The sequence below is a fragment of the Peromyscus californicus genome, unplaced genomic scaffold, assembly GCF_007827085.1.
Source record: "Peromyscus californicus insignis strain IS unplaced genomic scaffold, ASM782708v3 Scaffold_8__1_contigs__length_139910024, whole genome shotgun sequence".
In the NCBI taxonomy this organism is placed as follows: Eukaryota; Metazoa; Chordata; class Mammalia; order Rodentia; family Cricetidae; genus Peromyscus; species Peromyscus californicus.
The window spans coordinates 99,620,640-99,645,504 of NW_026294606.1; the positions used below are offsets into that span (position 1 = coordinate 99,620,640).

At 45.4% G+C, this 24,865-nt stretch overlaps 1 protein-coding gene across 1 annotated transcript in view; it reads left to right on the top strand.

The window, feature by feature from the left end:
* Positions 1-10,861: 10,861 nt before the first annotated feature.
* The window catches only part of Fa2h (fatty acid 2-hydroxylase), a 54,481-nt gene continuing 40,477 nt past the window's right edge, over positions 10,862-24,865 (top strand). Inside the window, exon 1 of the mRNA XM_052727920.1 lies at positions 10,862-11,202. Coding sequence (XP_052583880.1) covers positions 10,933-11,202 — 270 coding nt within the window. The 5' untranslated portion in view covers positions 10,862-10,932. The remainder of the gene's footprint in view (positions 11,203-24,865) is intronic.

The following is a 24,865-nucleotide window of genomic DNA, read 5'->3' on the forward strand; positions in this document are numbered from 1 at the left end:
CAACCCTACATCTGACAGAGGACTGATCTCCAAAATACATAAAGAACTCAAGAAACTAGACATCAAAATACCAAATAATCCAATTTAAAAAATGGGCTATAGATCTAAACAGAGAATTTTCAACAGAAGAATCTCAAATGGCCAAAAGACATTTAAGGAATTGCTCAACATCCTTAGTCATCAGGGAAATGGAAATCAAAACAACTCTGAGATACAATCTTACAAGCTGTCAGAATGGCTAAGATCAAAAACACTGCAGACAGCTTATGTTGGAGAGGATGTGGAGTAAGGGGAACACTCCTCCACTGCTGGTGGGAGTGCAAACTCCTACAGCCACTTTGGAAATCAGTATGACGACTTCTCAGAAAATTGGGAATCAATCTACCTCAAGACTCAATGATACCACTCTCAGGCATATACCCAAGCAATGCTCAATCATACTACAAGGACACTTGCTCAACTATGTTCATAGCAGCATTATTTGTAAAACCTGGAAACAACCTAGATGTCCCCTGACTGAAGAAGGATAAAGAAAATGTGGTACATTTACACAATGGACTATTACTCAGCTATAAAAAAACAAAGACATCATGAAATTTGCAGGTGAATGGATGGAACTAGAAAATATCATCCTGAGTGAGGTAACCCAGACTCAGAAGGACAAACATGGCATGTACTCACTCACAAGTAGATACTAGATGTAAGGCAAAGGATAACCAGACTACAACCCTCAGCTCCAGAAAAGCTAGGAAACAAGGAGGACCCTAAGAGGGAAGCATAGATCACACTGGGAAGGGGAAATAGATGAAATTTCCTGGGTAAACTGGGGGTAGGGGGGTGGTAGAGGAGAGACGGTAGAGGATGAGAACATGAGGGAACAGGATAGTCGAGGTGGGGGAGGGACCAAGGGGGGAAGCAATGAAAGAGATATCTTGATAGAGGGAGCCATTATGGGGTTAGGGAGAAACCGGGTGCTAGCAAAATTCCCAGGAATCCACAAGGATGACCCCAGCTACTACTAGCAATAGTGGAGAGGGTGCCTGAACTGGCCTACCTCAGTTATCAGATTGGTGAATACTCTGTCATCATAGAGCCTTCATCCCGTAACTGATGAAAGCAGATGCAGAGATCCACAGCCAAGCACCAGGCAGAGCTCTGGGAGTCCAGTTAAAGAGAGGGAAAAGGGATTATATGAGCAAGGTGGGTCAAGATCATGATGGGGAAATCTACAGAGACAACTGAACCAAACTAGTGGGAACTCATGAACTCTAGACCAACAGCTGTGGAACCTCCATGGGACTGGACTAGGCCCTCTGCAGATGGGAGACAGTTGTGTAGCTTGGTCTGTTTGAGGGGCCCCTGGCAGTGTGATCAGGATCTATCCTTAGTGCATGAACTGGCTTTCTGGAGCCCATTACCTGTGGTGGGATGCTTTATTAAGCTTTGATGCAAGGGGAAGGGGCTTGGTTCTGCCTCAACTGAATGTACCAGGCTTTGTTGACTCCCCATGGGAGGCCTTACCCTTTTGGAGGAGTGGATGGGGGATGGGTCATGGGGGGGGACAAAATGGGGGAGTGGGAGGATGGATGGGAGGGGGAACTCTGGTTGGTATGTAAAATGGAAAAAAAATTAAATAAATAAGAAAAAAAAAAGAAGTAAAACCCAGCAGCCACTGTCACATATCTAAGGTAGCTGTAATGGTAAATACAACAAAGAAGACAATACTATGTGATTGCTGATGAAGTCTCACCAGGCTTTGGCTGAATGGCAAGAGCTCTAATCTTCAGCAAAGGGTGAGAGAGCATCGTCAACAAAGGCTTTCTCCTTGGCATGATCAATAAGATTGGGGGTGAAGGTGAGAAACGGGATAGCTTTCTTACTGCATGGCATGCAGTACCACTATACAGTCAGATCATTTCCCCTTTGGGGAACACTGAGGGAGCCGAGGCTCTGGACACCTCAGCCTTCAACAGCCTGAGGGATGGGAAATATGAAAGTCCTGATTAGGGGTTCCGGGTTATTCTAAGGTTTTTTTTTCTTTAATTTGTATTTTTGTCTTTTTAAGACAAGAGTCTCACTCCGTAGCCCTGGCTGGTCTGGAACTCACTATGTAGACTAGGCTGGCTTTGTACTTGCAATAATCCTATCTCCGCCTCCCAAGTACAAGGATTATAGGCATGTGTAATCATTCCTTGATAGTCTCTGCCATTGATGGACATTTTGGAAGACTGGCTTTCCCTCAGTAAATCTGCAGAAATCCATTCTCGGGCTGCAGCTGGGAAGCCACAAGGTGCATTCTTTGCATGTGGGCAGATTTTCTGTAGACTTAAGCTGAAGGTAGCAAGACATGAGTGCACAAGCAGGTAGAAGCCAGGCCGTAGGCAGATGGCTTACAATCTTACTTGTGGCCAATATACTCCCTCAGCAAGTTCATGGCCTAGGGTTTGTGCCAAGACTCATTGCTCCATTCAATATTTGCCCACAGTGTTTCCAAAGGAGAAGAGAGAGAAAGAATTGAGTAAGGATTCATAGGAGCTGAGAGTGGACTGAGGTTGGTGTGTGCATGTGTGCATGTGTATGATGAGAGTTATGGAACTCTCAGAACATAATTGCACATAAAATCTATAAATCAAATTAGGAAGGACAGACATCTTAATACTATTAAGTATTCCAGCTTGTTATTTTTTAAAACAGGGTCTCATGTAGCCCAGGCTAGCCTCCAACTCGTTATGTAGTCAAGGATGACCTTAAACAGAGTATATGTCAATACTTAGAAAATTTTCTCAGCAATGTTTTATAGCTATTAGTATATAATCACTGAGTGACTTTTGTCAGATATATTTCTATTTCACAGGAATACATGCACTCTTTTTCGCATGGTGAATAGTAAGTGTTGCATGTGCCTATGGATAGTCACATATGCGGATGCATATGGATGCACATGTGTATGGAAGCCAGAGGTTGATAGCTGACATCTTTGGTCACTCTCCACCTTGTACATTGAGGCAGGGTCTCTCATCAGCATTCTGCTAGGCTAGCTATTCGGCTTGTGTCAGGGCTTCTATATCTGCCTCCTGAGAGCTGGGATTGCAGGCAACCATCAAGCCTTCCTGTCATAAATTTATGTGTGTATGCAGAACCTTACCTGGCCCTCATGTTTGTATACCAAGCACTTTACCCACTAAGCCATCGACCCAGTCCTGCTATTTCACATGTTTAATATTATATCAAGTGTTTTCCTTTTCATTTTATCTTCTGACCACTTGTTTCCAGTATAATTGATTTCTGTAAATTGAGTCTATATTCTTGCTAACTTCATTTGTTCTAGTGTGTGTGTGTGTGTGTGTGTGTGTGTGTGTGTGTGTGTGTGTGTCAATTTTTCCTGGATTTTCTACATAGACCATTGCATCATCTCCCAATGAAGACAATTCAACCCTTTTCCTATGAGCCTGAATAAATGCCTTTTCTTTTTATTGATCTTTGTTTGCACTGGTTAAAAGTTTACCACAGGGTCAGGCATAACATCCTGCACCTGTAATCCAAGCATGTGGGAGTGAAAGCAGGAAGATCAGGAGTTCAAGGTCCTCCTCGGGCACACAGAGAGTTGGAGGCCAGTCTGGAACACTTGAGATCCTGTCCCCCCCCCCAAAACAAAACAAAAGCCAGGTGTGGTGATTTATGTCTTTAATCCTAGCACTCAGGAGGCAGAGGCAGGTAGATTTTTGTGAATTTGAAGACAGTCAGCTCTATCTACTGAGTTCCAGGACGGCCAGGGCTCTATAGTGAGACTGTCTCAAAAGGAAAAATCTTTAGTATCATGACAAATAAACAGATATGAGATCTTCACACTCTTCCTGATGTGAATGGGAAAATACTGTCTTTTCACCATTGAGTTTGACATTTGTTGAGGGATTTGTAAAATATCAAGTTGAAGATAAGCTTTCTGTTCTCAATGGAATGAAAGGAGATGAATGGATGTCAGAAATGTTTGACTAGATTATGTCAAATGCCTTTTCTGCATTCATTTGATGATCACACGGCTTTGAATTTTTTAGTTTATGTGGTGAATGTTATTAAGCTTCTAATGTTAAACTAAACTTCATTCCCAGAAACCACATGGTGGCTCACAACCATCTGTAATACGATCTGATGCCCTCTTCTGACCTGCAGGCAGACATGCAGGCAGAATACTGTATCCTTAATAAATAAATCTAAAAAACAAAAAAAACCCCACTAAACTCCACTACCTGAAATAGACCCTATTTATAGCAATTGTTGTATTGCTAAAGTTTTGTTAAGAATTTGCATGGGAGCCAAACACCAGGCCAAGCTCCAGGAATTCAGTCAAAGAGAGAGAAGAGGGATTCTATGAGCAAGGGGCATCAAGATCATGATGGGGAAAACTACAGAGACAACCAAACCAAACTAGTGGGAACTCACGAAATTTAGACCAACACCTGTGGAGCCTCCATGGGACAGGAATAGGCCTTCTGTATAAGCCAGAGAGTTGTGTAGCTTGATCTGCTTAAGGGCCCCCTGACAGTAGGATCAGAATCCATCCCTGGTGCATAAGCGGGCTTTTTAGAGCCCACTACCCATGGTAGGACACCTTGCACAGCCTTGAAGCAGGGGAAAGGGCTTGGACCTTCCTCTACTTAATGTACCAGGCTCTGCTGACTCCCCATGGGAGGCCTTACCTTCTTGTAGGAGGGAATGGAGGGTAGTTTAGGGGGGAGGCTGGAGGGGCGGGAGGATGGAAGAGGGGGATCTGTGATTGTTATGTAAAATGAATAAAAAATTTCTTAATTAAAAAAAAAAGAATTTGTGTGGGGTTGGGAAGATGATTGAGTGTAAAAAGCTCTGCCTGAGTTCAGATCTTCAGAACCCCTGTAAAGCCAGACGTGGTAACATTCATCGGTAATCCCAGCACACGCACAGCAACATGGAGGGTAAGGATAGGAGACGCTCTAGAAGCTTGTGGGTCAACTAGCCTGGTCTGTGCAGCCGTGAAGAGACCTGCCTCAAGTCACGCAGAGGGCAAGGACTGACCGTTGAGGTTGCCGTCTGACCTCAACATGTGTGCAGCGGCACCTGTGTACTCACACGCATTCATTCATACACAGATAGACAAACACACTAGATATTCTCCAGTGATGTTGGTGAGTGGTACTGTCTGTAGCTTATTTATTTATGTCATGTTTTAATCTGGTTTGGGGCTTGGAATAATGTTGACCTCTACATTAGTTACTTTTCTGTTGCTGTGATAGAATGCCATGACCAAAAGCAATTTACGGGCCGCGTGGTGGTGGTGGTGGCGGCGGCGGCGGCGGCGGCGGCGCACGCCTTTGATCCCAGCACTTGGGAGACAGGGGCAGGCGGATCTCTGTGAGTTTGAGGCCAGCCTGGTCTACAGAGTTCCAGGACAGCCAGAGCTGAGAAACCCTGTTTCAAAACAAACAAACAAAACAACAACAATAAAAACAAAACAAAACAAAACAAAAGACCCCCAAAAACAAAGACAGCTTATGGAAGAAAGAGTTTATTTTGTCCTACAGTTCCAGAGCGGGGAGAGCTCATCACAGCAGGGTGGCGTGGTGACAAGCAGCAGAAGCTGAGATCACATCTCCAGATAGAAACAGGAAGTAGAGAAAATGACCTGGAAGTGGGGAGGGACTACATACTCTCAAAGTCCACCCCCAGGGACATACTTTCTCCAGTGAGCCCATGCTCCTAACCTCCCGAACGGTGCTGCCCGCTGGGGATGATGTGTTCAGATACATGAACCTATGGCAGACATTTCTCATTCAAATCACCACAGTCTCTAAGTATGAGGTGGAAAGTATTATTTCTTACTCAGTTTCTGGAGGAATTGTGTAGAATCCTTTCTTTCTTTCTTTCTTTTTTTAAAGATGTATTTATTTTTATTTATGTGTGTGAGTGTTTTGCCTGCAGTATGTGCACCGCATTCATACTTGGTGCCCTCAGGGATCAGAGGAGAACATCAGATCTCCTGGAACTGGGGTTGCAGATAACCATGAGTCACCATGTGGGTGCTGGGAATTGAAAATGAGTCCTCTGCAAAAGCAACAGTTGGCGCTCTTAGCTGTTGAACCATCTCTGCAGCCCAACTTGCTGTTTTTAAGCATTTGCTAACATTACCAGTAAAGCCAGTGCTGCATAGGATTTGCCAGTGAAGCCCCCGGGCCTAGAATTTCCTTTGAAAGTTTAAAAGTATGAGTTGAGTCTTATTAATAAGCATGAAGCTATCAGTTCATCTATTTCTTCTTTAAAGGGTATTAACAATTTGTATATTTGGAAACAATTAGCTCATTTCATCTAATTAGCAATTTTATTGGAGAAAATTATTCGTCCTTTACATTTATTAACTTTTGGGGGAGTGTGAAACACGTTGGTCTTAAACGTGTGTCCCTCCTACTTCTACAGCCCTTCTACAGTGTTATACTCCTGTGGATCCACCACCATGCCTGGCCCACATCTTATTTTCTAATACCATTATCCAATAAAAGGAACCAGAGAGCTATGGAGGAATGGCTGATTCTAGATCCGCAGAAATACATCAACAACACACAAGAGCTCCCTAGCGGCCAGAAGTTTGTGCAAAAAATAAAGTAGAATTGTATTATAACCCAAAGTATAAAATGAATGTTGAGTGTATAAGTATATGAAGGAGAATATATAAATCTCATATATGTAAAAATACCGCATGGATTATGTAGGTATTCTGCTATCAAGAAGGTGAGGATTTTCATATAATTCTCTTGGGAATGTAAAACAGTATAGTTACTTAGAAGCTAATTTGCATTATATTATAAATTAAACACTTGTACATCCTAGGACACAGTAATTTATATCTCTAGGTATATAAGCTATAGAAATTCTTACCCATATGTACAAGAATGCCTATAATAGAAGAAAAGGAAAGAACTAGGCATGGTGGCACACACCAATAATCTCAGTACTCAGGAAGCAGAGGCCATCAGATTCTGTGAGTTCCAGGTTAGCCTAGTCTACAAAGCAAGTTCCAGATCAGTCAGGACTACACAGTGAGACCCTGTAATGAGAGAGGGAAAGAAGGAGAGAGAGAAAGAGAGGATGTGCTTCCTATGCAGAGGTCAAGGAAAATGGATAAGTTCATACAGTGAAATAAGACATGATGATTAGACACTGTGGTGATGCTCAGCAACACGGATGAACCTTAAAACACTATCCACTGAAATATGCAAAGCTACACAATGACAAATAAACATCATGTGCTTTTCACAGAACACAAAACCGACTTAATTCAAGCAATATAGTCTGCAGGCACATACAGATTGTTAAAATAAAAGATAAAGCGGCTGGGGAGATGGCATAGAAGGCAGAAAGCTTGCCATATAAGTTTGAATCTCTAGAATGTGTGCAAAGCCAGACAAGGTAACACACACCTGTAATCCCAGCATTTCTATGATGAGATGAGAGGCAAAGATTATTTTAATTAAAAATAAAAAAATATATAGGCTTGGAGAAATGATTGGGCAGTTAAAGAGTGCTTGCTGCTCTTCCAGAGGACCTGAATTTGATTCCCAGCACCCCACTAGGTGGCTCACAACCATCTGTAACTCATTCCCAGGGATCCAATGTCCTTTTCTGGCCTTTGTGGGCACCCTCATGCATATGCATATACTCACATGAATGCCTGCACACAAGTGTGTGCATACACACAAATACACACACACACACACACACACACACACACACACACACACACACACACACAAGTAAAACAAATCTAAAAAGTGAAAATAAAAGGTGAAGATAAACTGGGAGTGTAACTTACTGGTAGAATGCTTACTTAGCATGTCCTTGAGTTCAACCCCCAGGACAGGAAAAACACAGAAACAAAACAGAACTCACGGTCAGGGGCTACCATTTAGTAACCAGGAGACAGAATAGAGATGGTTTGGAGTACAAGAGTAAGTTCAAGTTTCTGTCTTAGTTAATATACTGCTTGTTGTAAAATTTACACATATCCTTTTGTTTGCATACAAAATATTTTTAGATACTACACAATTAAAAATAACAAGGCTGGGTGTGGTGGCACACACCTTTGATCCCAGCACTTGGGAGGCAGAGGCAGGTGGATATCTGTGGATTTGAGGCCAGCCTGCTCTACATAATGAGTTCCTGGCCAGCCAGAATTACATGATGAGACCCTGTCTCAAAAATAAATAAATACAGTAAACTAGCTGTTAGCATGCCATACACACTGTTCTTGTTTCTCACTACAATGTCCTGGAGATTATTTCATCCATTAGACGTGAGTCTGCCTGATTCTTTCTAATGTCTACATGGTAATGTCTATATGATTCCTCCCTTATGATGTATATTTGGGCTGTTTCTACTCAATAAACAATGTTGTGATTACTACTATTATTTATATATATCTTGATACAGTATATCTGCAAGATCACATTTCTAGATGTGGAATTGCTAGAGCAAAAATGTGAGTGTTACAATTCTGAATTGATGGCTAACTTGTTTGTTCAGCTTCTGACAATGGGTGTTTAAGGTAGTAGTGAGAAACAGTAACAAGCTTTCCCACAGATGCGATCAGCAGACACATCTGAGGAGCCATGCTTGGCGACTTTTGCCATGCCAAGTGTTTGAAACACAGTAGGTGTGAGAATGGGGTGAGGGTGACCACTTAGGTCTCATTGCCCAGGCCTGACGGCTAGCTGTTCCCTAGCAGACCTATAGCCAGAGCAGAACTTTTACCTACCCCTGGAGGGTGAGACCAGCTAGCCTCACCTTAAATGCTTCTATTGTTGTGGTGGCCCTGAGGCTTCAGAGACAGGCTTACTACACAGTGCTAATGCTAGCCCTGCCTGGGCAACAAGCAGAGGCAACCTGGAAAAATGTTTTCTGAAAGGAAGACAAAAGCCAGTTGGATGGGGCAACCTCAGAACCTGGAGTCTGATTACAAATCATAGTCCCTAGTTGAGAAGGTAAAGCTGTGTGTGGTCCTCTTTGTTATTAACAAGGCTCTGATGACATACCTAGTCCACAGGCTTTGCCTCCAAGGCCCCTAGTTTTCCTTCTATAAAGGAGGCATGATTTCCTGTTCTTCCTCCAGGATTCTCTCCCAGGGGTTGTGATGTAAGATGGAGTAAGGTACCAAAATTTAAGAGCCTACCAAAAAATTCAAGGTAACTTCAAATCTCAAGATAAATGTTTTAAAGATTTTTTTTTAAATTAGGTATTGCTGGATGTGATGGTGCACACCTTTGATCTTAGTACACAGGAGGCAGAGGCTAGCCTGGTCTTCAAAGCAAGCTCCATACCAGCTAAAGCTATGCAGTGAGATCCTGTCTCAAAAACAAAACAAACAAACAACAACAACAACAACAACCAAAATGTGCGTGTTCCCATGGAGGCCAGAAAGGGTATAGGATCCATTGGAGCTGGAGTTAGCTATAGGTAGTTGAGCTGGGAACAGAACTCTGGTCCTGGAAGAGCAGGGAAGGGACTTAACCACTATCTTCTAGCCACAGATAAATATTTTTTCTTTTTGAAATATTACAAGTTTTATTTTTCCATTCACCAGATGGTGTCTTATCCAGAAATCAAGATTAAAACTATCCAGTCAGAATAAACTCACAAAACGGATGAAGTAGGCACAGACCCATCAATTACCAGGCAAGCCAGCAATCCACCTCTACCTCAGGAAGTCTTCAAAGCCTCTGCCCTTCTCAAACAAGAGGAAAATAAGGAGGCTGGGGAGGGCATTGAATCAGCAAAGTCTTTATTACAAGATTGAGACATGACAGAGATATGCTGATAGATGGGTAGATACATAATAAAGTCATAAAGTTAATAAATAGTAACTCCCAAGATAAATAATAGTCTTTGACAATTCAAAACTAATGCAAAATGTCCATAATGAACAAAATAGGAAACATGTAAATAAAAACACAATCTAGCTATGTGCCTTCCCAATCCTGTTCTACTAATTATGACTTTTAGTCCAATAAGACCTGATAGCTGGCTCAGTGGTGAAGAGCACTGGCTGCTCTTGCAGAGGACCAGGGTTCCATTGTCAGCACACACATGGCTGCTCACAACAGCCTGTAACTCCAGTTCCAGAGGATCGACACCCTCTTCTGGCCTCCACAGGCACTGCATGCACATGAGGCATGTAAGTGCACACAGTCACACATAAAATAAATCCTTTTTACAGCCATCTGTCTACTCACCCAGACCACCCAGTAAAGTGTGTTTTTTAATTTTTATTTAAAATTGTAGTAAAATGTGTATAATATAAACTTATAACCAACAATAAATATTCAGCATGTAGATGCTCATTCACATGGTACAACGATATAAGTCTTTGAAATATTACATTATTTATATACTGTGGCTGAGTTTGGGGCGACTTTAAGTTTTTCGTCGTCGTCGCCTCTTCCGCCCCCCCGACTCCCGGCACTAGACTAAGACCTCTTGCCCTGTTGCCTTTTGTCTTTGACGCCTCTTGAAACTGCAGAATTCAATACAGTTAAGTCTCCCTTGACGCTGCAGGAGAAGTTAGGAGGCCACGGAGGATGTCGTCCTGACCGTCGCCCTGCAAGCCGCTGGCATCCACCCGCAGCGGGACGGACACACCTGGCGGGCACGCCCTCTACCTGCCCCAGGCCACCTGCGCCCGCGCTCAGCGCCCCGCGCACGGGGCTCGGGTCCCTGCGGGCCAATGGGGAGGCGGCTCCGAGCGCCAGCCGCGTCCCCCCCGAGCGGCCAATGAGAGCGCGGCATGCAAATGAGCAGGTGCGGTGGCGGCCGGCCCGTTGCGGCGGCCCCGGCTCCCGAGATGTTAGAGGCGCGCCGGGCGGCCGCGGAGCAGACTGCCGGGCTCCGAGCTCCGAGCTCCGCTCTCCCGCCATGGCCCCCGCTCCGCCCCCCGCCGCCTCCTTCTCCCCCGCCGAGGTCCAGCGGCGCCTGGCGGCCGGCGCCTGCTGGGTCCGCCGCGGGGCCAGCCTCTACGACCTCACCGACTTCGTGCGGCACCATCCCGGGGGCGAGCAGCTGCTGCGGGCGCGGGCTGGCCAGGACATCAGTGCCGACCTGGACGGGCCACCTCACAGACACTCGGACAACGCCCGCCGCTGGCTGGAGCAGTACTACGTGGGCGAACTGCGAGGGGACCCTCAGGTACCAGCCGGGCCCCGGGGCACACCCCGCTCCCTGCTTCCCACCCCTCCCCCAGACCACCATTCCGGAGAGCCTAGATCACCTGCCCTCTAGGAGAACGCAAGGTGGTGACAGCTGCCGCCCTCCCCTCTCTCCGCTTCCCCAGTTTCTTCCCAAGTAACAACAGGTCACTGGCCCCCTTTCCTATCTCCAGGAACCTGCCCTTCCTTTTTCCAGCGCTAGCCTCTGACCTGGCTGCATTCTCCTTCCAACATGTCCCTTCTGCAGACCCTCCCTGCCCCCTGACAACTTGATTTCTGGACAACTTGGATTTCTGTTTCTGGCCCCAGCCACCACCACCCCTTTTCTCTCTTCTCTTCCTTCTTCTTTATCGGCCTTTCTGCTCTCCTTTCTAGTTTCAGTAATAGGTTCGTAGGCTCACCTGTCCTCGGTTCCCCAGCCCACCGCTCTCTAGGCACAGATCTAAAGTTCTGCTCAGCTAGCTCCCAAGGCTCTGGTGGGTGGGCGTGAAGGACCTGGACAGCGTCCTATAGATTATATCCTCCAGCCCCTGAGTTTATTTCTATCCTAAACAGTGTTGTGGGTGTGAAAGAGTGAAATAAAGTGCATAAGGCAGTTTGCTAAGGAAAAGAGTTCGATACTTCTAACCCAGGCTGTGTACTGCTGTGTGGTGCAGGCTGCTTGGATTTTTGCCTTCAACCCACCTCGTTTTAGGATGTGAAAACAGAGGTTCCGTGAGGTTCTATAAATGTTTGAGGTCAAACCACTAGGAAGTACAAAAATCAAACGTTTCTTACTCCAGAATCAAAGTTGTCTCCATCCCAAGGATCCAGGGGCTGGGAACACAGTCCCTATCTACAGAAGTCTTGTAGACTCAGGTTGGGGCTAAGCTGATGCCTTATTCCCAAGCCTGGCATGGGGCTGGTGACAAGTGAGGCCATCGTGATCAGATGTGAAGCAACGGTTGTTTCTTGTTGCTTACTCTTGCTTCCAAGTACGTTTAGGTCTTTGGATGAAAGGACACGCCATTCACTGTTCCAGGAGACGCCGTTTGCCATCTTATCTAATCTTTATCTTTTATTCAGTCACTCGGTTTTTAAATGGATTGACAACACTGTGCTAGGTAACAACGGACATTGAACAAAACAAACGTGGTTCCCATTTTCATGAAGTGAACATGCTGTTGGGGAAAGGAGGGTCCATACTACTCACATGATGGTTATTTAAATACATCTCATTAATATTTATAATATTTACATGTTGAGTCTGGGTGAAGAGTCTAGAGAACATGTTCAGTAAGAGCTACCTTGAGATAACTAATTGAAAGATGGAGCTTAGCCAGACAAAGTGGTGGGAAGGATATTACAGACAGAGGGACAACATGAATGGAAAAAAAAAAAGAGTGTGACACAGTCAAGAGACAGCAATGGGACCCAGGTGACAAAAGGTTATCAGGCAAAGGGAAGAGGTGGGAGTCAAAAGTCACTGGGGCTTGATTACATGAGCCTCAAAGGCTGTGGTCCAGGGCTTGACTTGTGGAGCCATGGAAAGGAGTGGCATGAAAAGATTTGCATCTTTGGAAAAGTATCCTGGCTCCAATGACGAGAAGCAATGCAGGAAACCCCAGCTGATGTAAGGAGACCAGCGAAAAGGCTGCTCTATCGCTCAACCACCATGAATGGAAGGGAAAAGAGATTTCATCATAGAAGGATTTGGGAGATTTCATAAAGTGTCCAGACTTGGCATTCCTCAATGGGAGCCCAGGATGATATATAGGAAGCTGGTGTTTAGTATCAGGTCTTGCTGAAGGAACAAAAAGCTTAGCTGAAAATACAAGAAAAATTGAGTACAGAAATTGGCAAGAGGTTGGGATCAGAACACTAGAGACCGCCAGGCCTGTGACAGCTCACTGGCCTGCCCTGTGTTGTAACTGTGTTCTACAGACAGGAGCCGGAGGGTGTGGCCTCTCTACTCAGTACCGTTCTGAATGTCACCCCCACCAGCTGGCCCGGATGGCCCCACCTACCTACTTTGCCAACCACCCAGCATTAGGGTTTGGTTTTGCTTTGTCTTTCCCTGCCTGACCCCTAGGGAGAACTCAGAGGCAAAACCCAGTTCACCTTTGCTTCCTGCTCTTACCTGTGACCTTCAGAGCCCAGTGTGGTCATGCTGCAAATATCCAGATTTCCAGGCCCAAACCTGTGGATGTAGAGAAAACTACAATCTAACAGTCCGCCGCCTTCAAACCCACAGACCAGATTTAACCAGCAGCCGCAGTCACCTTACATTCCAGTTTCCTGTCACTCTGCTGGCAGAGCTCAAATGTAGAAACTAGTACAAGGTCCTCCTTACTTTAGCTCATGTTTTTTGTTTGTTTGTTTGTATGTTTTGTTTCATTTCATTTTGTGAGATATCTTGCTATTTAGGTCAAGCCAGCCTCAAACTTGATCCCTCTGCCTGGGCCTCACAAGTGATGGGATTACAGGCATGCTTTACTCTACTGGGCAAAGTTCTCTTTAAACTGAGGGAGAAAGGTAGTCGAAGAAATCGGGTAGGGGTGGTGTGTCCATTCAAAGAGATGACTAGATAAGTCCTTCTAACAACCCCCGTTACCTCCTCTACTTCCCTCCTCTGCTGCTGGATCAGGGGTGCGGATACCTCTGGAGGTAAGAGCCCTCTCCTGTTGTGTGAAGAGCAGAAAGGAAATGCTATGAACTAACTCTGTCGTCCCCCTCCCCTGGGGACCCTTCTCTAGCCTGATCGCTAAGTGGGAGCACTCTATTATATCTTCTTCCATGGGCCCACCCCACTTATTTCCCCTCTTCCCCACTTGCCACACCCCCCTGTGTACACACTCACACACACACACACATTCACACTCACACAAAGGCACACACACAGAACAAGTCAGACTTGTTTGAGCTAACATACTGTGGGGCAGGGGAGATGAGCTGCTCACCTTGAACAAGTGAAAGAGCCGTGGCTGATCGGGGAAGCTGGCTCTCTCACTACCCCTGGCTGCCAGAGGCCAGTTGGATCAAGCTCCCTAGCCTAAGCACTGACACCTGTGCTCTCCCATCTGTGGACATGAAGCCCAGTTTTTGAGTTGTGACCACCACTTCAAAAAAGGAAGCAGGGCTGGTGAGATGGCTCAGTGGGTAAGGGTGTTGCTCCCAAGAGTGATAACCTGAGTTGGAGTCCTCGGATTCATACAGTGAAAGGAGAGAATTCATTTCTACCAGTTGTCCTCTGTCCTACTCCTGTGGATTCTGCACATGCACGCACAAACAGTAAGATAAATAAGTAAATAATTTAAAGAGAGAAGGGGTTCTGTGTCTAAACCTCCTTCTGAGCCCACAGATATTATGTTCCCTAGACTTTGGTCACCCAGGAGTCACTGTCATAGTTCTTTACAAACTGACACACCACTTGAGTTATAATATTTGATATTCATCTCTATATAGACTCATTTTTTAATTTTAGCATATACTGACCCTAAGTAATAAGACCAATAGAATCACAGGTCTTTTGCTCAGTTGGCTTTGTTTTTGTATTTGTTTGTGACACTGTGTCTTTCTACATAGTCTTGACTGTCCTGGAACTGACTGGATAGACCAGGCTAACCTCAAATTCACAGAGATCCACATGCCTCTGCATTCCAGGTTCTGGGATTAAAGGTGTGCTCCACCACACTCAGCCTTATACATACTTTAAAATAAATATAAATTTTTGTGGGAGGGGAGACAGGTATGATGTAGCCCAGACTGGCCTCAAATTCACTATGTAGCTGAGGATGACCTTGAGCTTCTGATCTTCCTGCCTCTACTACCCAAGTGCCAGAATTAAAGGCATGTGCTACCATGCTCAGTTTATGTGATGCTGGGGACCAACCTAGGGCCCTGGGTATGCTAGACAAATAGTCCATCAACTGAGCTACTTTCTCAGCTCCAAACTTAAAATGAGAAAAGTTGTCTCTTGTGTCTCCTAAAACCATCATGGGTACCACTTGGACCACACTATAGGAAAGAGTGAAGTAAGACTTCTTAAACTTGGTATTCTGTGGGTCATCTGGGACTAGTGAAAGAGATAAAATTGTGTATGGTAAAGTGTATGCATATATGTGTTTCTGGTAAAAGTTCTAGATTTCATCACAGCCCAACCCAGGTCCTCTGTCAACCACAAATCTGCCACCAAGGGGATAGTAACTGTCAGAAAGAGACCTGTGTTTTTCCCACATTGTATCACAGACTTGGATGGTTCTTGTTCAGGGACCAGTGAGATATGAGCCATCTGCCTGAGAATACTCCAAGCAAGGTAAACCTCAACTCTCCAGATTGTAGCACTGAGGCAGCGTAATGTCTGGAGGACTTGGGGGCCAGATCCTAACCAGGTAGGATGTGTCTCTGAGTGGCTAAGAGGCCCACAGCTTTGCCACTTGCAGTTCTGCTAGGCTTTGTAATATTTGCTCAGGGCTTCAGGGCTTGAGTGATTAAATGGGAAGAGGATCTAAATGCAGGAAGCCTTGGGGTCCCCTCCCTTCTGGGAAGCCTTGGAACACCTCCAGCACAGCCCTGCTTGGAGGTCTGAACCTTGGAGAGCTGGGAACCTACGTCCACTTGCATTGTGGAGTGGAGATGTTAAGTCAGCTAGCTGAAATCCGTTGTCAAGGGCTTTCGCACAAGGGCCTGGCCGTGAAAGGTCGCCGTCCTTTTCCAACTGCTCTGGCCTGCTCTAACAGCAGTAAGCCTGACGTGGAGGATGAAATCACAGCCAGCTAGTAGCACATCTGGAGACCTGGCCACTGATTCCATGCCCAGATCCCGGGGGTTCCCTGGTGTCACTCCAGATTGGCTTCGAGACCAAGAATTGAGGAAGAAGATCAGAAATAGGACTCTTGGGAATCCCAGAAACACAGGAGAGTGATCACCTTTGGAAATATTGCCAGGAAATACCCGAAACTGGTGCCTGGATGGCCCCGTCATCCTTTCTAACCTTGCTGTTTGGTGTGCCCTCCTACCCCATATGACACACATCGTTGCTTCACATGTAGTTTTTGTTTATTTAGACGAGTAACAGGTACTCCATTCTCCCTAAAACCTACCTTGCTACTGAAGCTGCCTTTGCCAGGGTCTTGTGAGCTTCCCTTCCCTGAAGCTGGCGCCTGGTTCTCACCTGCGTCTCCCTGGGCTGGCAGCAGTCTTGAGGTTGAGCTCTGCTGTTTGCTTTGCTACTCCTTTTCCCCACTTGGACACCCGATCCTTTTGGTTTTTCTGCCTGAGTTCATTTTCTATTGCTACTGTAACAAAATGCCACAGGCAGAGATTTAAAGCAACACTGATGTATCCTGTTACCGTTCTGGAGGTCAGCAGTGGGACATGAGTAGGAAGGACTGCATTCTTTCTAGGGTTTTTCTACAGCCACCTGTCTTACCTTTTCAGTCTTCCGGGGGCAGCCTGTGTGCCTTGAGTGACCCCGAGCCAATGCCTCATTACTCGAGCCTCAGCTTCCAGCACCACATCTCCTCCTCTGACTCTTCTGCCTCAATCTGTCAATTATAAATGCTTTTAGGGGTATATTGGGTACACCCAGATAATCCTGGATAACCTCCCCAACTCAAGATCTTTATCTTACATCTGCAAAACCCTTTTGACAAGTGAAGTAACATACTCACAGGCTTCAGGTATTGGGACATGGACCCTGGGAAGACAGAGCATCGTTTTTCCCTACCGTGGCACTTGTATCCCTGGTTACCACCTCAGTCTCTCTCTGTTGCTCTCTCTCTCTTGCTTTTCCTCTGCCAGAAAAGAGGAAAAGGCTTAGGACAACCCAGGTCTTTGATCCAGTGGATTTCAGTGTCTTTTCTTCTCCATTCCACAATGGCAGTGGAGATAGGTTCCCAGCTCTCCAAGATTTCAGCTCAGACCTTCAAATTGGGCTGTGCTGGAGATGTTCCAGGGCTTTATATCAGGGAGGGGATCTCACGGCTTCCTGCAGGTGTCTTTTTACCCAGGTAAACCCTTCTATTGCTATGACCCAGAGGAAGATGTAGAACTCTTTCAACACCTGCAATGAGCTCTTGTCTCCTCCCAGCCAGCAGCGCCTCCCAGAGGCAGCTCCTGTCCTAACCACTGTCACTACCAGATGCTTTTTTTTCTGCCTCTGAGCTTCCTTCCCCTAAAAAGCATCATGTTCTCTCTTCAGGATGGCTTCCTTCACTCAGTATCTCCCCTGGGGATACTCAGTGCTTTTCATCTCTAAGCACAGCTAATCTCTGCAGCTTGCCCTGCCCTGGAGAATCCATAGGTGACTAATTGTAAAAAGAAAACCAGGAGACTTGACAGGTGACAAGCTGGTCCTCGGAAGCCTCTTTAGTTTCCTTTCTAGACATTCTCCCCTGCTAGACCCTGCTCTGGCCAGAGTCACATCGTGCTTATTATTGCAGCACTCTCCTGGGAAGTCACCTCAGTGACTCCCATATCCCTGGGACACTTTCAAATGAGAGCTTGGTTATATAGTGGCCGTCCTCACTGGACCCCCATGGCACCATCTCAAAGGTTTTGTCTTGCAAAGATTCTCTTATCTCTTTCTCTACAACATCCTTTTTCCTTCTCTCAAATCCACATAGCATTTTACCTGGCACTACCTCAGCCTTTACAACATACTTTTCTCAAGGTATCTTCACTACCTACCTTGTCTCTTGTCTTGTCTATGAAACTACAAACTCTGAACCTTGGCCTTGTCTGCCTCACCTGGGTTTCACGAGGATACATTGGCACGCTGGTTCTTGCCAACAGGAACTAAGAAATAATTGGAACAAGCCAATGAATGGGATGCTTGGAAACAGGGCCTTGTGCATAATTTAAAAGGTAATTATTCGAAAACTAAAATGTATGAAAAATATCTCCCATTCCTTTATTAGCTAAGTGGGTTGGAGTTGGTAGAAACGAGGCAGGGCGTGGGGGGGTTGTAAGTCGCTTGTTTCTGCCTTTGTCCTCCATTGTTTCAGCCAGAGTGACTGGAGAATAGCCCTCACCCAGACACTGCTGTTCACTTCTCCTTAGACTTCCTGCAAGGAATAAGAGTGAAGCTGACCATAGGAAACAGCAATAGAGTCAATGTGGTTCACATCTGTAATCCTGGTGCTTGGGAGACTATCACGGGGATGGAGAGTTCAAGGCCAGCATTGGCTGTATAGATTGACCCTATCTCTAAGGAAAAACATCAACAGCAATCAATCAATGAATATGAATCAATCAATCAGTTGAGTCTGGATGTAGTGGGATGTGCCTATAATCCCAGCACTTTGGAGGCAGAGGCAGGAAGACTGCCACAAGTTGAAGGCAAGGAAAAACAACTGGGATACTGCCCTGCTCTTGGAGTGTAACTGGTTCCGCAGTGGCTCTCAATAACTGCATGATATACATAAGCATGACATGGGTTGTCTGTAGTTCTAGGGCCAGTTACCTTTTCTGATGACTTCTCATGCAAATTTCTCTAGAGCAGGCGGTCTCTGGGCGCTCTCTCTCTCTCTCTCTCTCTCTCTCTCTCTCTCTCTGTGTGTGTGTGTGTGTGTGTGTGTGTGTGTGTGTGTGTGTGTGTGTGTGTGTTTCTATGTGAGTGTCTGTTTCTTCTCCCCTCTCTCAGTTTCATTTATGTCTTATATATATGAGTATTTTGTCTGAATGTATGTAGGTGCACCACATGCGTGCCTGGTGCCTACAGAGGTCAGAAGAGGGTGTCAGATCTCCTGAGACTGGAGTTATAGACAGTTGTGAGCTGCCATGTGGCTGGTAGGAACTGATCCCAGGTCCTCTGGAAGAGCAGCCAGTGTTCTTAACTGGAGCCATCTCTCCAGCCCCCAGGTAGTGGCTCTCAGTCTTCTCTAGCTGCTGCCCATCTAAGGTGGGCAGACAACCCTATTACTCTCCATACCTGTTCCTCTCTACAACAGGAAAACTACTCTGTCAATAATAAAAAGGGGATGCGGACAACAAGCCCAATGCTCAACACACCTGCAAAGTTCCTGACTGAAAAATATGAAGCCCAGACGTGGTGTTTTATACTGAGAAGCATTTCCCCAGTTCATAATTATAGGAATATTTTATTTCCTATTTTGATAGTATAGTATGTGGTATTTAAGTAGTAGCCAATTTTAGGGGATTTGCTTTGATATATTTGAACTATGGTGTATACAAGAGGCCTTAACACCCTGTTACAGGAGAGCTAGAGGCCAGAGATTCCATTGTTACAAGTACATGCAGTTATGTAGAGTGAGCTGGATATCTGGTTGATCATTACCTAAGTGAATTAGTCATAATTTCTTCTTGCACGGGAAGAGGAGGTAGGATTCCATTGTCAATATCCTTATCTGCTTGGTAGGACTCCTCAGTCTTGCTTACTGTTGCATAATACCCAAGCTTCCTACTGGAAAATGAGTCAAAGTTGAGGGAGATCTCTTTAGAAATCTGGTTTTAGCCTATGAATTCAAATAATACAACCCCATTAATTGTTCTCTGGTGGTCCCTATTCATATGTAATAATGAAAATATAGGGCTGGCTCAGTTTATAGAGTACTTGTCCAGCATGCGCAAGGGCCTAGGTTTGATGCCTAGCACTCCATAAGCCCAGCATGGTGGTACATGCCTATAATTCTGGCACTGCAGGACTGGGGAGGTAGAGGAAGGAGGATCCCACACACACATAGGGAATTTGAGGCTAGCTTCAAACATGAACTACATGAAACCCTGCCTCAAAAAAGAAAGAAAGAAAGAAAGAAAGAAAGAAAGAAAGAAAGAAAGAAAGAAAGAAAGAAAGAGAGAGAAAGAGAGGGAGGGAGGGAGGGAGGGAGGAAGGAAGGAAGGAAGGAAGGAAGGAAGGAAGGAAGGAAGGAAGGAAAGAAAAAAGCTACAAGGAAGGGAAGAAACAGGAAAGTCTATGAACTAGGTCATCATTTCCTAATGAACATCGAAGAAAAGACTTCTGAGGTTTTTTGTTGTAGTAGTTGCTGTTTGTTTTGGAGTTGTTTTTTTTTTTTTTTGAGACAGGGTCTCATGTACCTGAGCCTCACCTTGAACTCCTTACCTCCTGCTTCTGCCTCCCAAGTGCTGACATCACAGGTGTGCATCACTATACACGGCTCCAGGATTTGTTTTGTTGCTGTTTTTTGAGACATAGTCTTGACTTTGAAACTCCCTGCATTGAAATAAATGTGGCTTTTATGATCAATAATGCCCCAGGTCAGGGTAAATGCCAGGTCAGCCTGGCTTCTTGGATGCTCTCTTTTGACCCTGGCAAGCCCTTGGGAGTGCCAAGTTTAACCACCTTGGTGATACAGGGCATCATTGAAACAAAACAAAACCTCAGCTGGTTCCTGGTTCAAGTAGAAGAGATTTTGAGTTTAAGGATAAAAGATCAAAATGCCTTAAATGAAGACCAGTATTTCACAGACAGTAGGATGAGGGGATGGGAACTGGCTATCTCTTAAAAAAGGAAAAAGACACTGCAATCAACATAGGCAATTTCTCAGAAATGTAGTAGTAAACGATGGATCATTATCCATTTCTAAACTCCATTCTGAGCATTTTCCCAGCAGGATTAGCCTTCTGTCACTTTAGCAAGTATATCTGAGGACTGGGGGCCTCTCCTAATCCCCTGATGAACAGGTTAGTCTCTTTCAGGGGGTCTTTGCTTTCAGTGAACTCTCTTTCAATATTAACAAGCCTGACTGTGCCAGGTCCTTGTTTACAATGGAGTTGTGAGTTCTCTCTTATCTTTGCTCATTCGTGAAACTTCCTGTTTGGACACTGATTTTTCAACCTCAGTTTGCATTTTGCTACATCACATATAGTCAGATGATAGCAATCTTTAGAGATAGGACACTTTGCCCATGGCCTGGGAAAAGCCAGAGGAGATGGTCAGTGATTGAACAGGGACTGTGATAGTGTTGATTGTCAGCTTGACGGGAGCTGAACTCAGTCGGGAAGTAAGCCACCAAGAACACCTGTGACCGATTGTTTAGATTAGGTTAGCTTCTAGATATTATGGATTATAATGGATTATCTTGATTAGACTGCCTGAGATGAGACGTTCCACCCTTTACAAAGGAGAGCCATGCTGTTCTCTGGGCTTGGATCCAAGGCTGCATACATAGAAAGAAGGAAGCTGGCTGACAATGGGATTCATCAGTCTCTAATCCTGATGTAGATGCACTGTGGCCAGCTACTTCAGCTCCTTCACTTTCCTGCCATGATGGACTGTACCCTCAAACTGTGAGCCAGAACAAAGCCTTCCCATCCTTAAACTGCCTTTGTCTGGATAGTTTATCACAGCAACAGGAAAAGTAACTAATACAGAGGCTAAATTTCTATGTCATCAGCTGGTGGATATCTGCATGTTAGGATGGTTTTGCTGCACTTTGTGACTGGAGTCTTTAGGGACTTAGGTAAGATACCTGATGTCAGTAACCCTTTAGAACTAACAGTACGGTGGTTTAAGTTTGTTTAGCAATTTGCATTTTTAAATGTATTTGTCCTAGACGATTTTTACTTGAATGCATCTTTAAGATTGTATGTGTCTGTCTGTCGTTCTGCACAAGCTAGTATGCACCACATGCATGCAGGAGTCCTCAGAGGACAGAGGCTTCAGATCTCTTAGAACTGGAGTTACAGGTGATTGTGAGTCACCACGTGGGGCCTGGAAACTGAACCCTGGTCCTCAGCCAGAGCAGCAAGTACTCTTAACTGAGTCATCTCCCCAGTCTGTCTTTCTCCTTCCCTCCCTCCTCCCTCCATCCCTTACTTTTTTCTTTCTTTCTTTTTCTTCAAGACAGGGTTTCTCTGTGTAGCCCTGGCTGTCCTGGAACACACTCTGTAGACCAGGCTGGCCTCAAACTCAGAGATCTGCCTGCCTCTGCCTCCCGAGAGCTGGGAATAAAGGTGTGGGCCACCACGACAGGCTCTAATTTTTATTTGAATCCTTAAAGTAGATAGAGTAGATTGTTTAGCTCAGAGAGATCCCTGGGTGCTATTCCCATTAGCTCACTGGGGACAACTGTGCATGACATTAAACCAATGGGGAGCAAGTGATTTCGTTTGGAGTAAGCTGGGTGATTTAGGGTCCCTCTTAATCTCCTGCCTGGGCTTCTCGGCCTTCTGAAGATGGGAAGAGGATCCTTGGGTTGGTTCTGTTTGCTTTCTGGCCCCTGTAAACTGCCTTTGCCTCATGAGCTGTGCAGTGTGTGAGAGAGACCTCCAGTGCAGAGCAGGTATCCTTCCCCCGGCATGTGTCCCACTCCCTGCATGCTCCGTTACTGACTAATCAGTGGTTGGACCTCCCAGTCTCCTGCCAGCAGCACCCCCATAGGATGAGGGGTTGGAGGTCAAACTGTAAGATGGGGTGATGTGTTGGCTTAAAAATTGCACCTGGAGTCACAGAGATTTGAGGACCCCTGTTTGCTACAGCTCTGCTCTGGATTCTGTGATTTAGATACTTTTTGTTTAACTGGGCTGGCAAAGTTTGGTCTTTTTTCCCCCTTTTCTTTTCCTTCTTTTCTTACTGAGATGGAGTTACATGTAGCCCAGGCTAATTTCAAACTCACCTATGTAGCTGAGGATCTAGTCTTGAACTCTTGGTCTTCCTGCCTCCATCCTCCAAGCGCTAGAATTGTAGGCATCTATGCCCACTTGTGGTGGTAGCACTTTCTTATGGGCATTAGGGACCGTGAAACATCCCCAAACTATGGAGGATCTGAAATAATAATGATTTATATCCCCAGAATGCTAAGTCAGTGGCTCTCAGCCTATGGGTCATTGACCCCTTCAGGGGTCTCATATCAGATACCCTGCATATCAGGTATTTACATCATGATTCATTACACTTGTGAAGTAGCAACGAAACAATTTTATGATTGGGGGTCACCACAGCATGAGGAACTGTATTAAAGAGCCACAGCATTAGGGAGGTTGGGAACCACTGGGCTAAGGGGCCTGATGTTCTGCCAGTGCATCCAATGTTCTGGAAGGTCCCTGGTGTCTGGCCTAAGCTGCCATAGAGGAGAGACATCCAGGGGATTGGACAGTTCTGGCCTCTATTAAATTTAGGAGGAGGCTGCTAGACTGAGGAGTTGGCTGATAGGTTAAGGCTCCTCTCTGCTTTGTCTTGTGTCTTGGGAGGACTTTTCAGGATCAGGTGACTTTGCAGGGACCCATCTCCCTCCCAGACACTTACCATGAGGTCCAAACATATTGTCTTCACCTGTTTCTGGCAGACCTAGAGGGAATGCTTGGGTGATGGCTTCTCCTCTCCAGGATCTGAGAACCATGGGGTAGAGTGGAGTACTCTGATCAAGACCCCTCTCTTCTGCCTGTGATCAGGTCAGGCCAGTGTCGGGGTATCTCAGCGAGTGCTATCTTACTCTATCTCTGGAATGCCAAGCTGACAGAGGGAATTTCCAAGCCTCTGAGTGGCCCTTGTCTGTATGCTCTAGGGGACATCACTTAAGTCTGTATTGATGACACACTGGAGCTCAAGCAGACTTAAGAGCAAAGCCATTGGCAGGAAGGGACAAGAGGAGTGGGAACATTTTGCCTCTTCCAACATGCCATGTATGTGCCTGGTGCCCATGGAGACCAGAAGAGGACACCAGATACCCTAGGACTGAGTTACAGATACTTGTGACCCTCCATGTGGGTGCTTGGAATTGAACCTAGGTCTTCTGGAAGAGCAGCCAGTGCTCTTAACCACTGAGCTATCTCTCCAGCCTCTACACTTACTTATTTGTGCATGGACATGCGTGTGTGTGTGTGTGTGTGTGTGTGTGTGTGTGTGTGTGTGTGTGTGTGTGTGGACATTAACCACCATATATGTGTGGAGAACAACCATGAGAGTCAGTACTCTCCTTTCATTATGTGGATCCAGGGGATTAAACTCAGGGTTTCAGGCTTAGTGGCAAGTGTGCTTACCTACTAAGCCATCTCATTGGCCCCCAAACCTGTTTTCATCCTCCTCCTCCTCCTCTTCTCCCTCCTCCTTACCCTCCTCTTCCTCCTCCTCTTCCTCTTCTTTTATGTTTTTTTGTTGAGACAGACTCTATATCTCTTCAAAACTACATTTGTTTGTTTGGTTGCTTTTTGAGACAGGGTTTCTCTGTGTAGCCCTGGCTGTCCTGGAACTCTCTCTGTAGGCCAGGCTGGCCTTGAACTCAGAGATCTACCTGCCTCTACCTCCCTGAGTGCTGGAACTAAAAGTGTGTGTCACCACTGCCTGGCTTAAATTTACTTTTAAAAATATCATAATAATTACATATTAATATACTTACAACTCAAATAATTGAAAGGAATATGCAGAAAATGACTGTCCCTTTTACCCTCAGCCCTCTTTATGTGGCCCCCCCTGGAACACTTTGCGTGTGGCGTCTTCTCTGTTTCCCACAGAAAGGATTCGTGTAACACACGTGGCTCAGGATCCGGCTGCATTCTCTGCCTGGTGACCTGTTTTGCATCTCTTCCCACATAGCAGTATAGGAACATTTATCTCTTTGCTTCATCTTTGATAGCTGACCCTCTTGATGTTTCCCCTAAAACATATGCATGCCTGCACAACAGTTCTCAAATACTTGTAAATAAATTTGTAGCATTAACATAATAATGTGCATTTTGTATTTTGA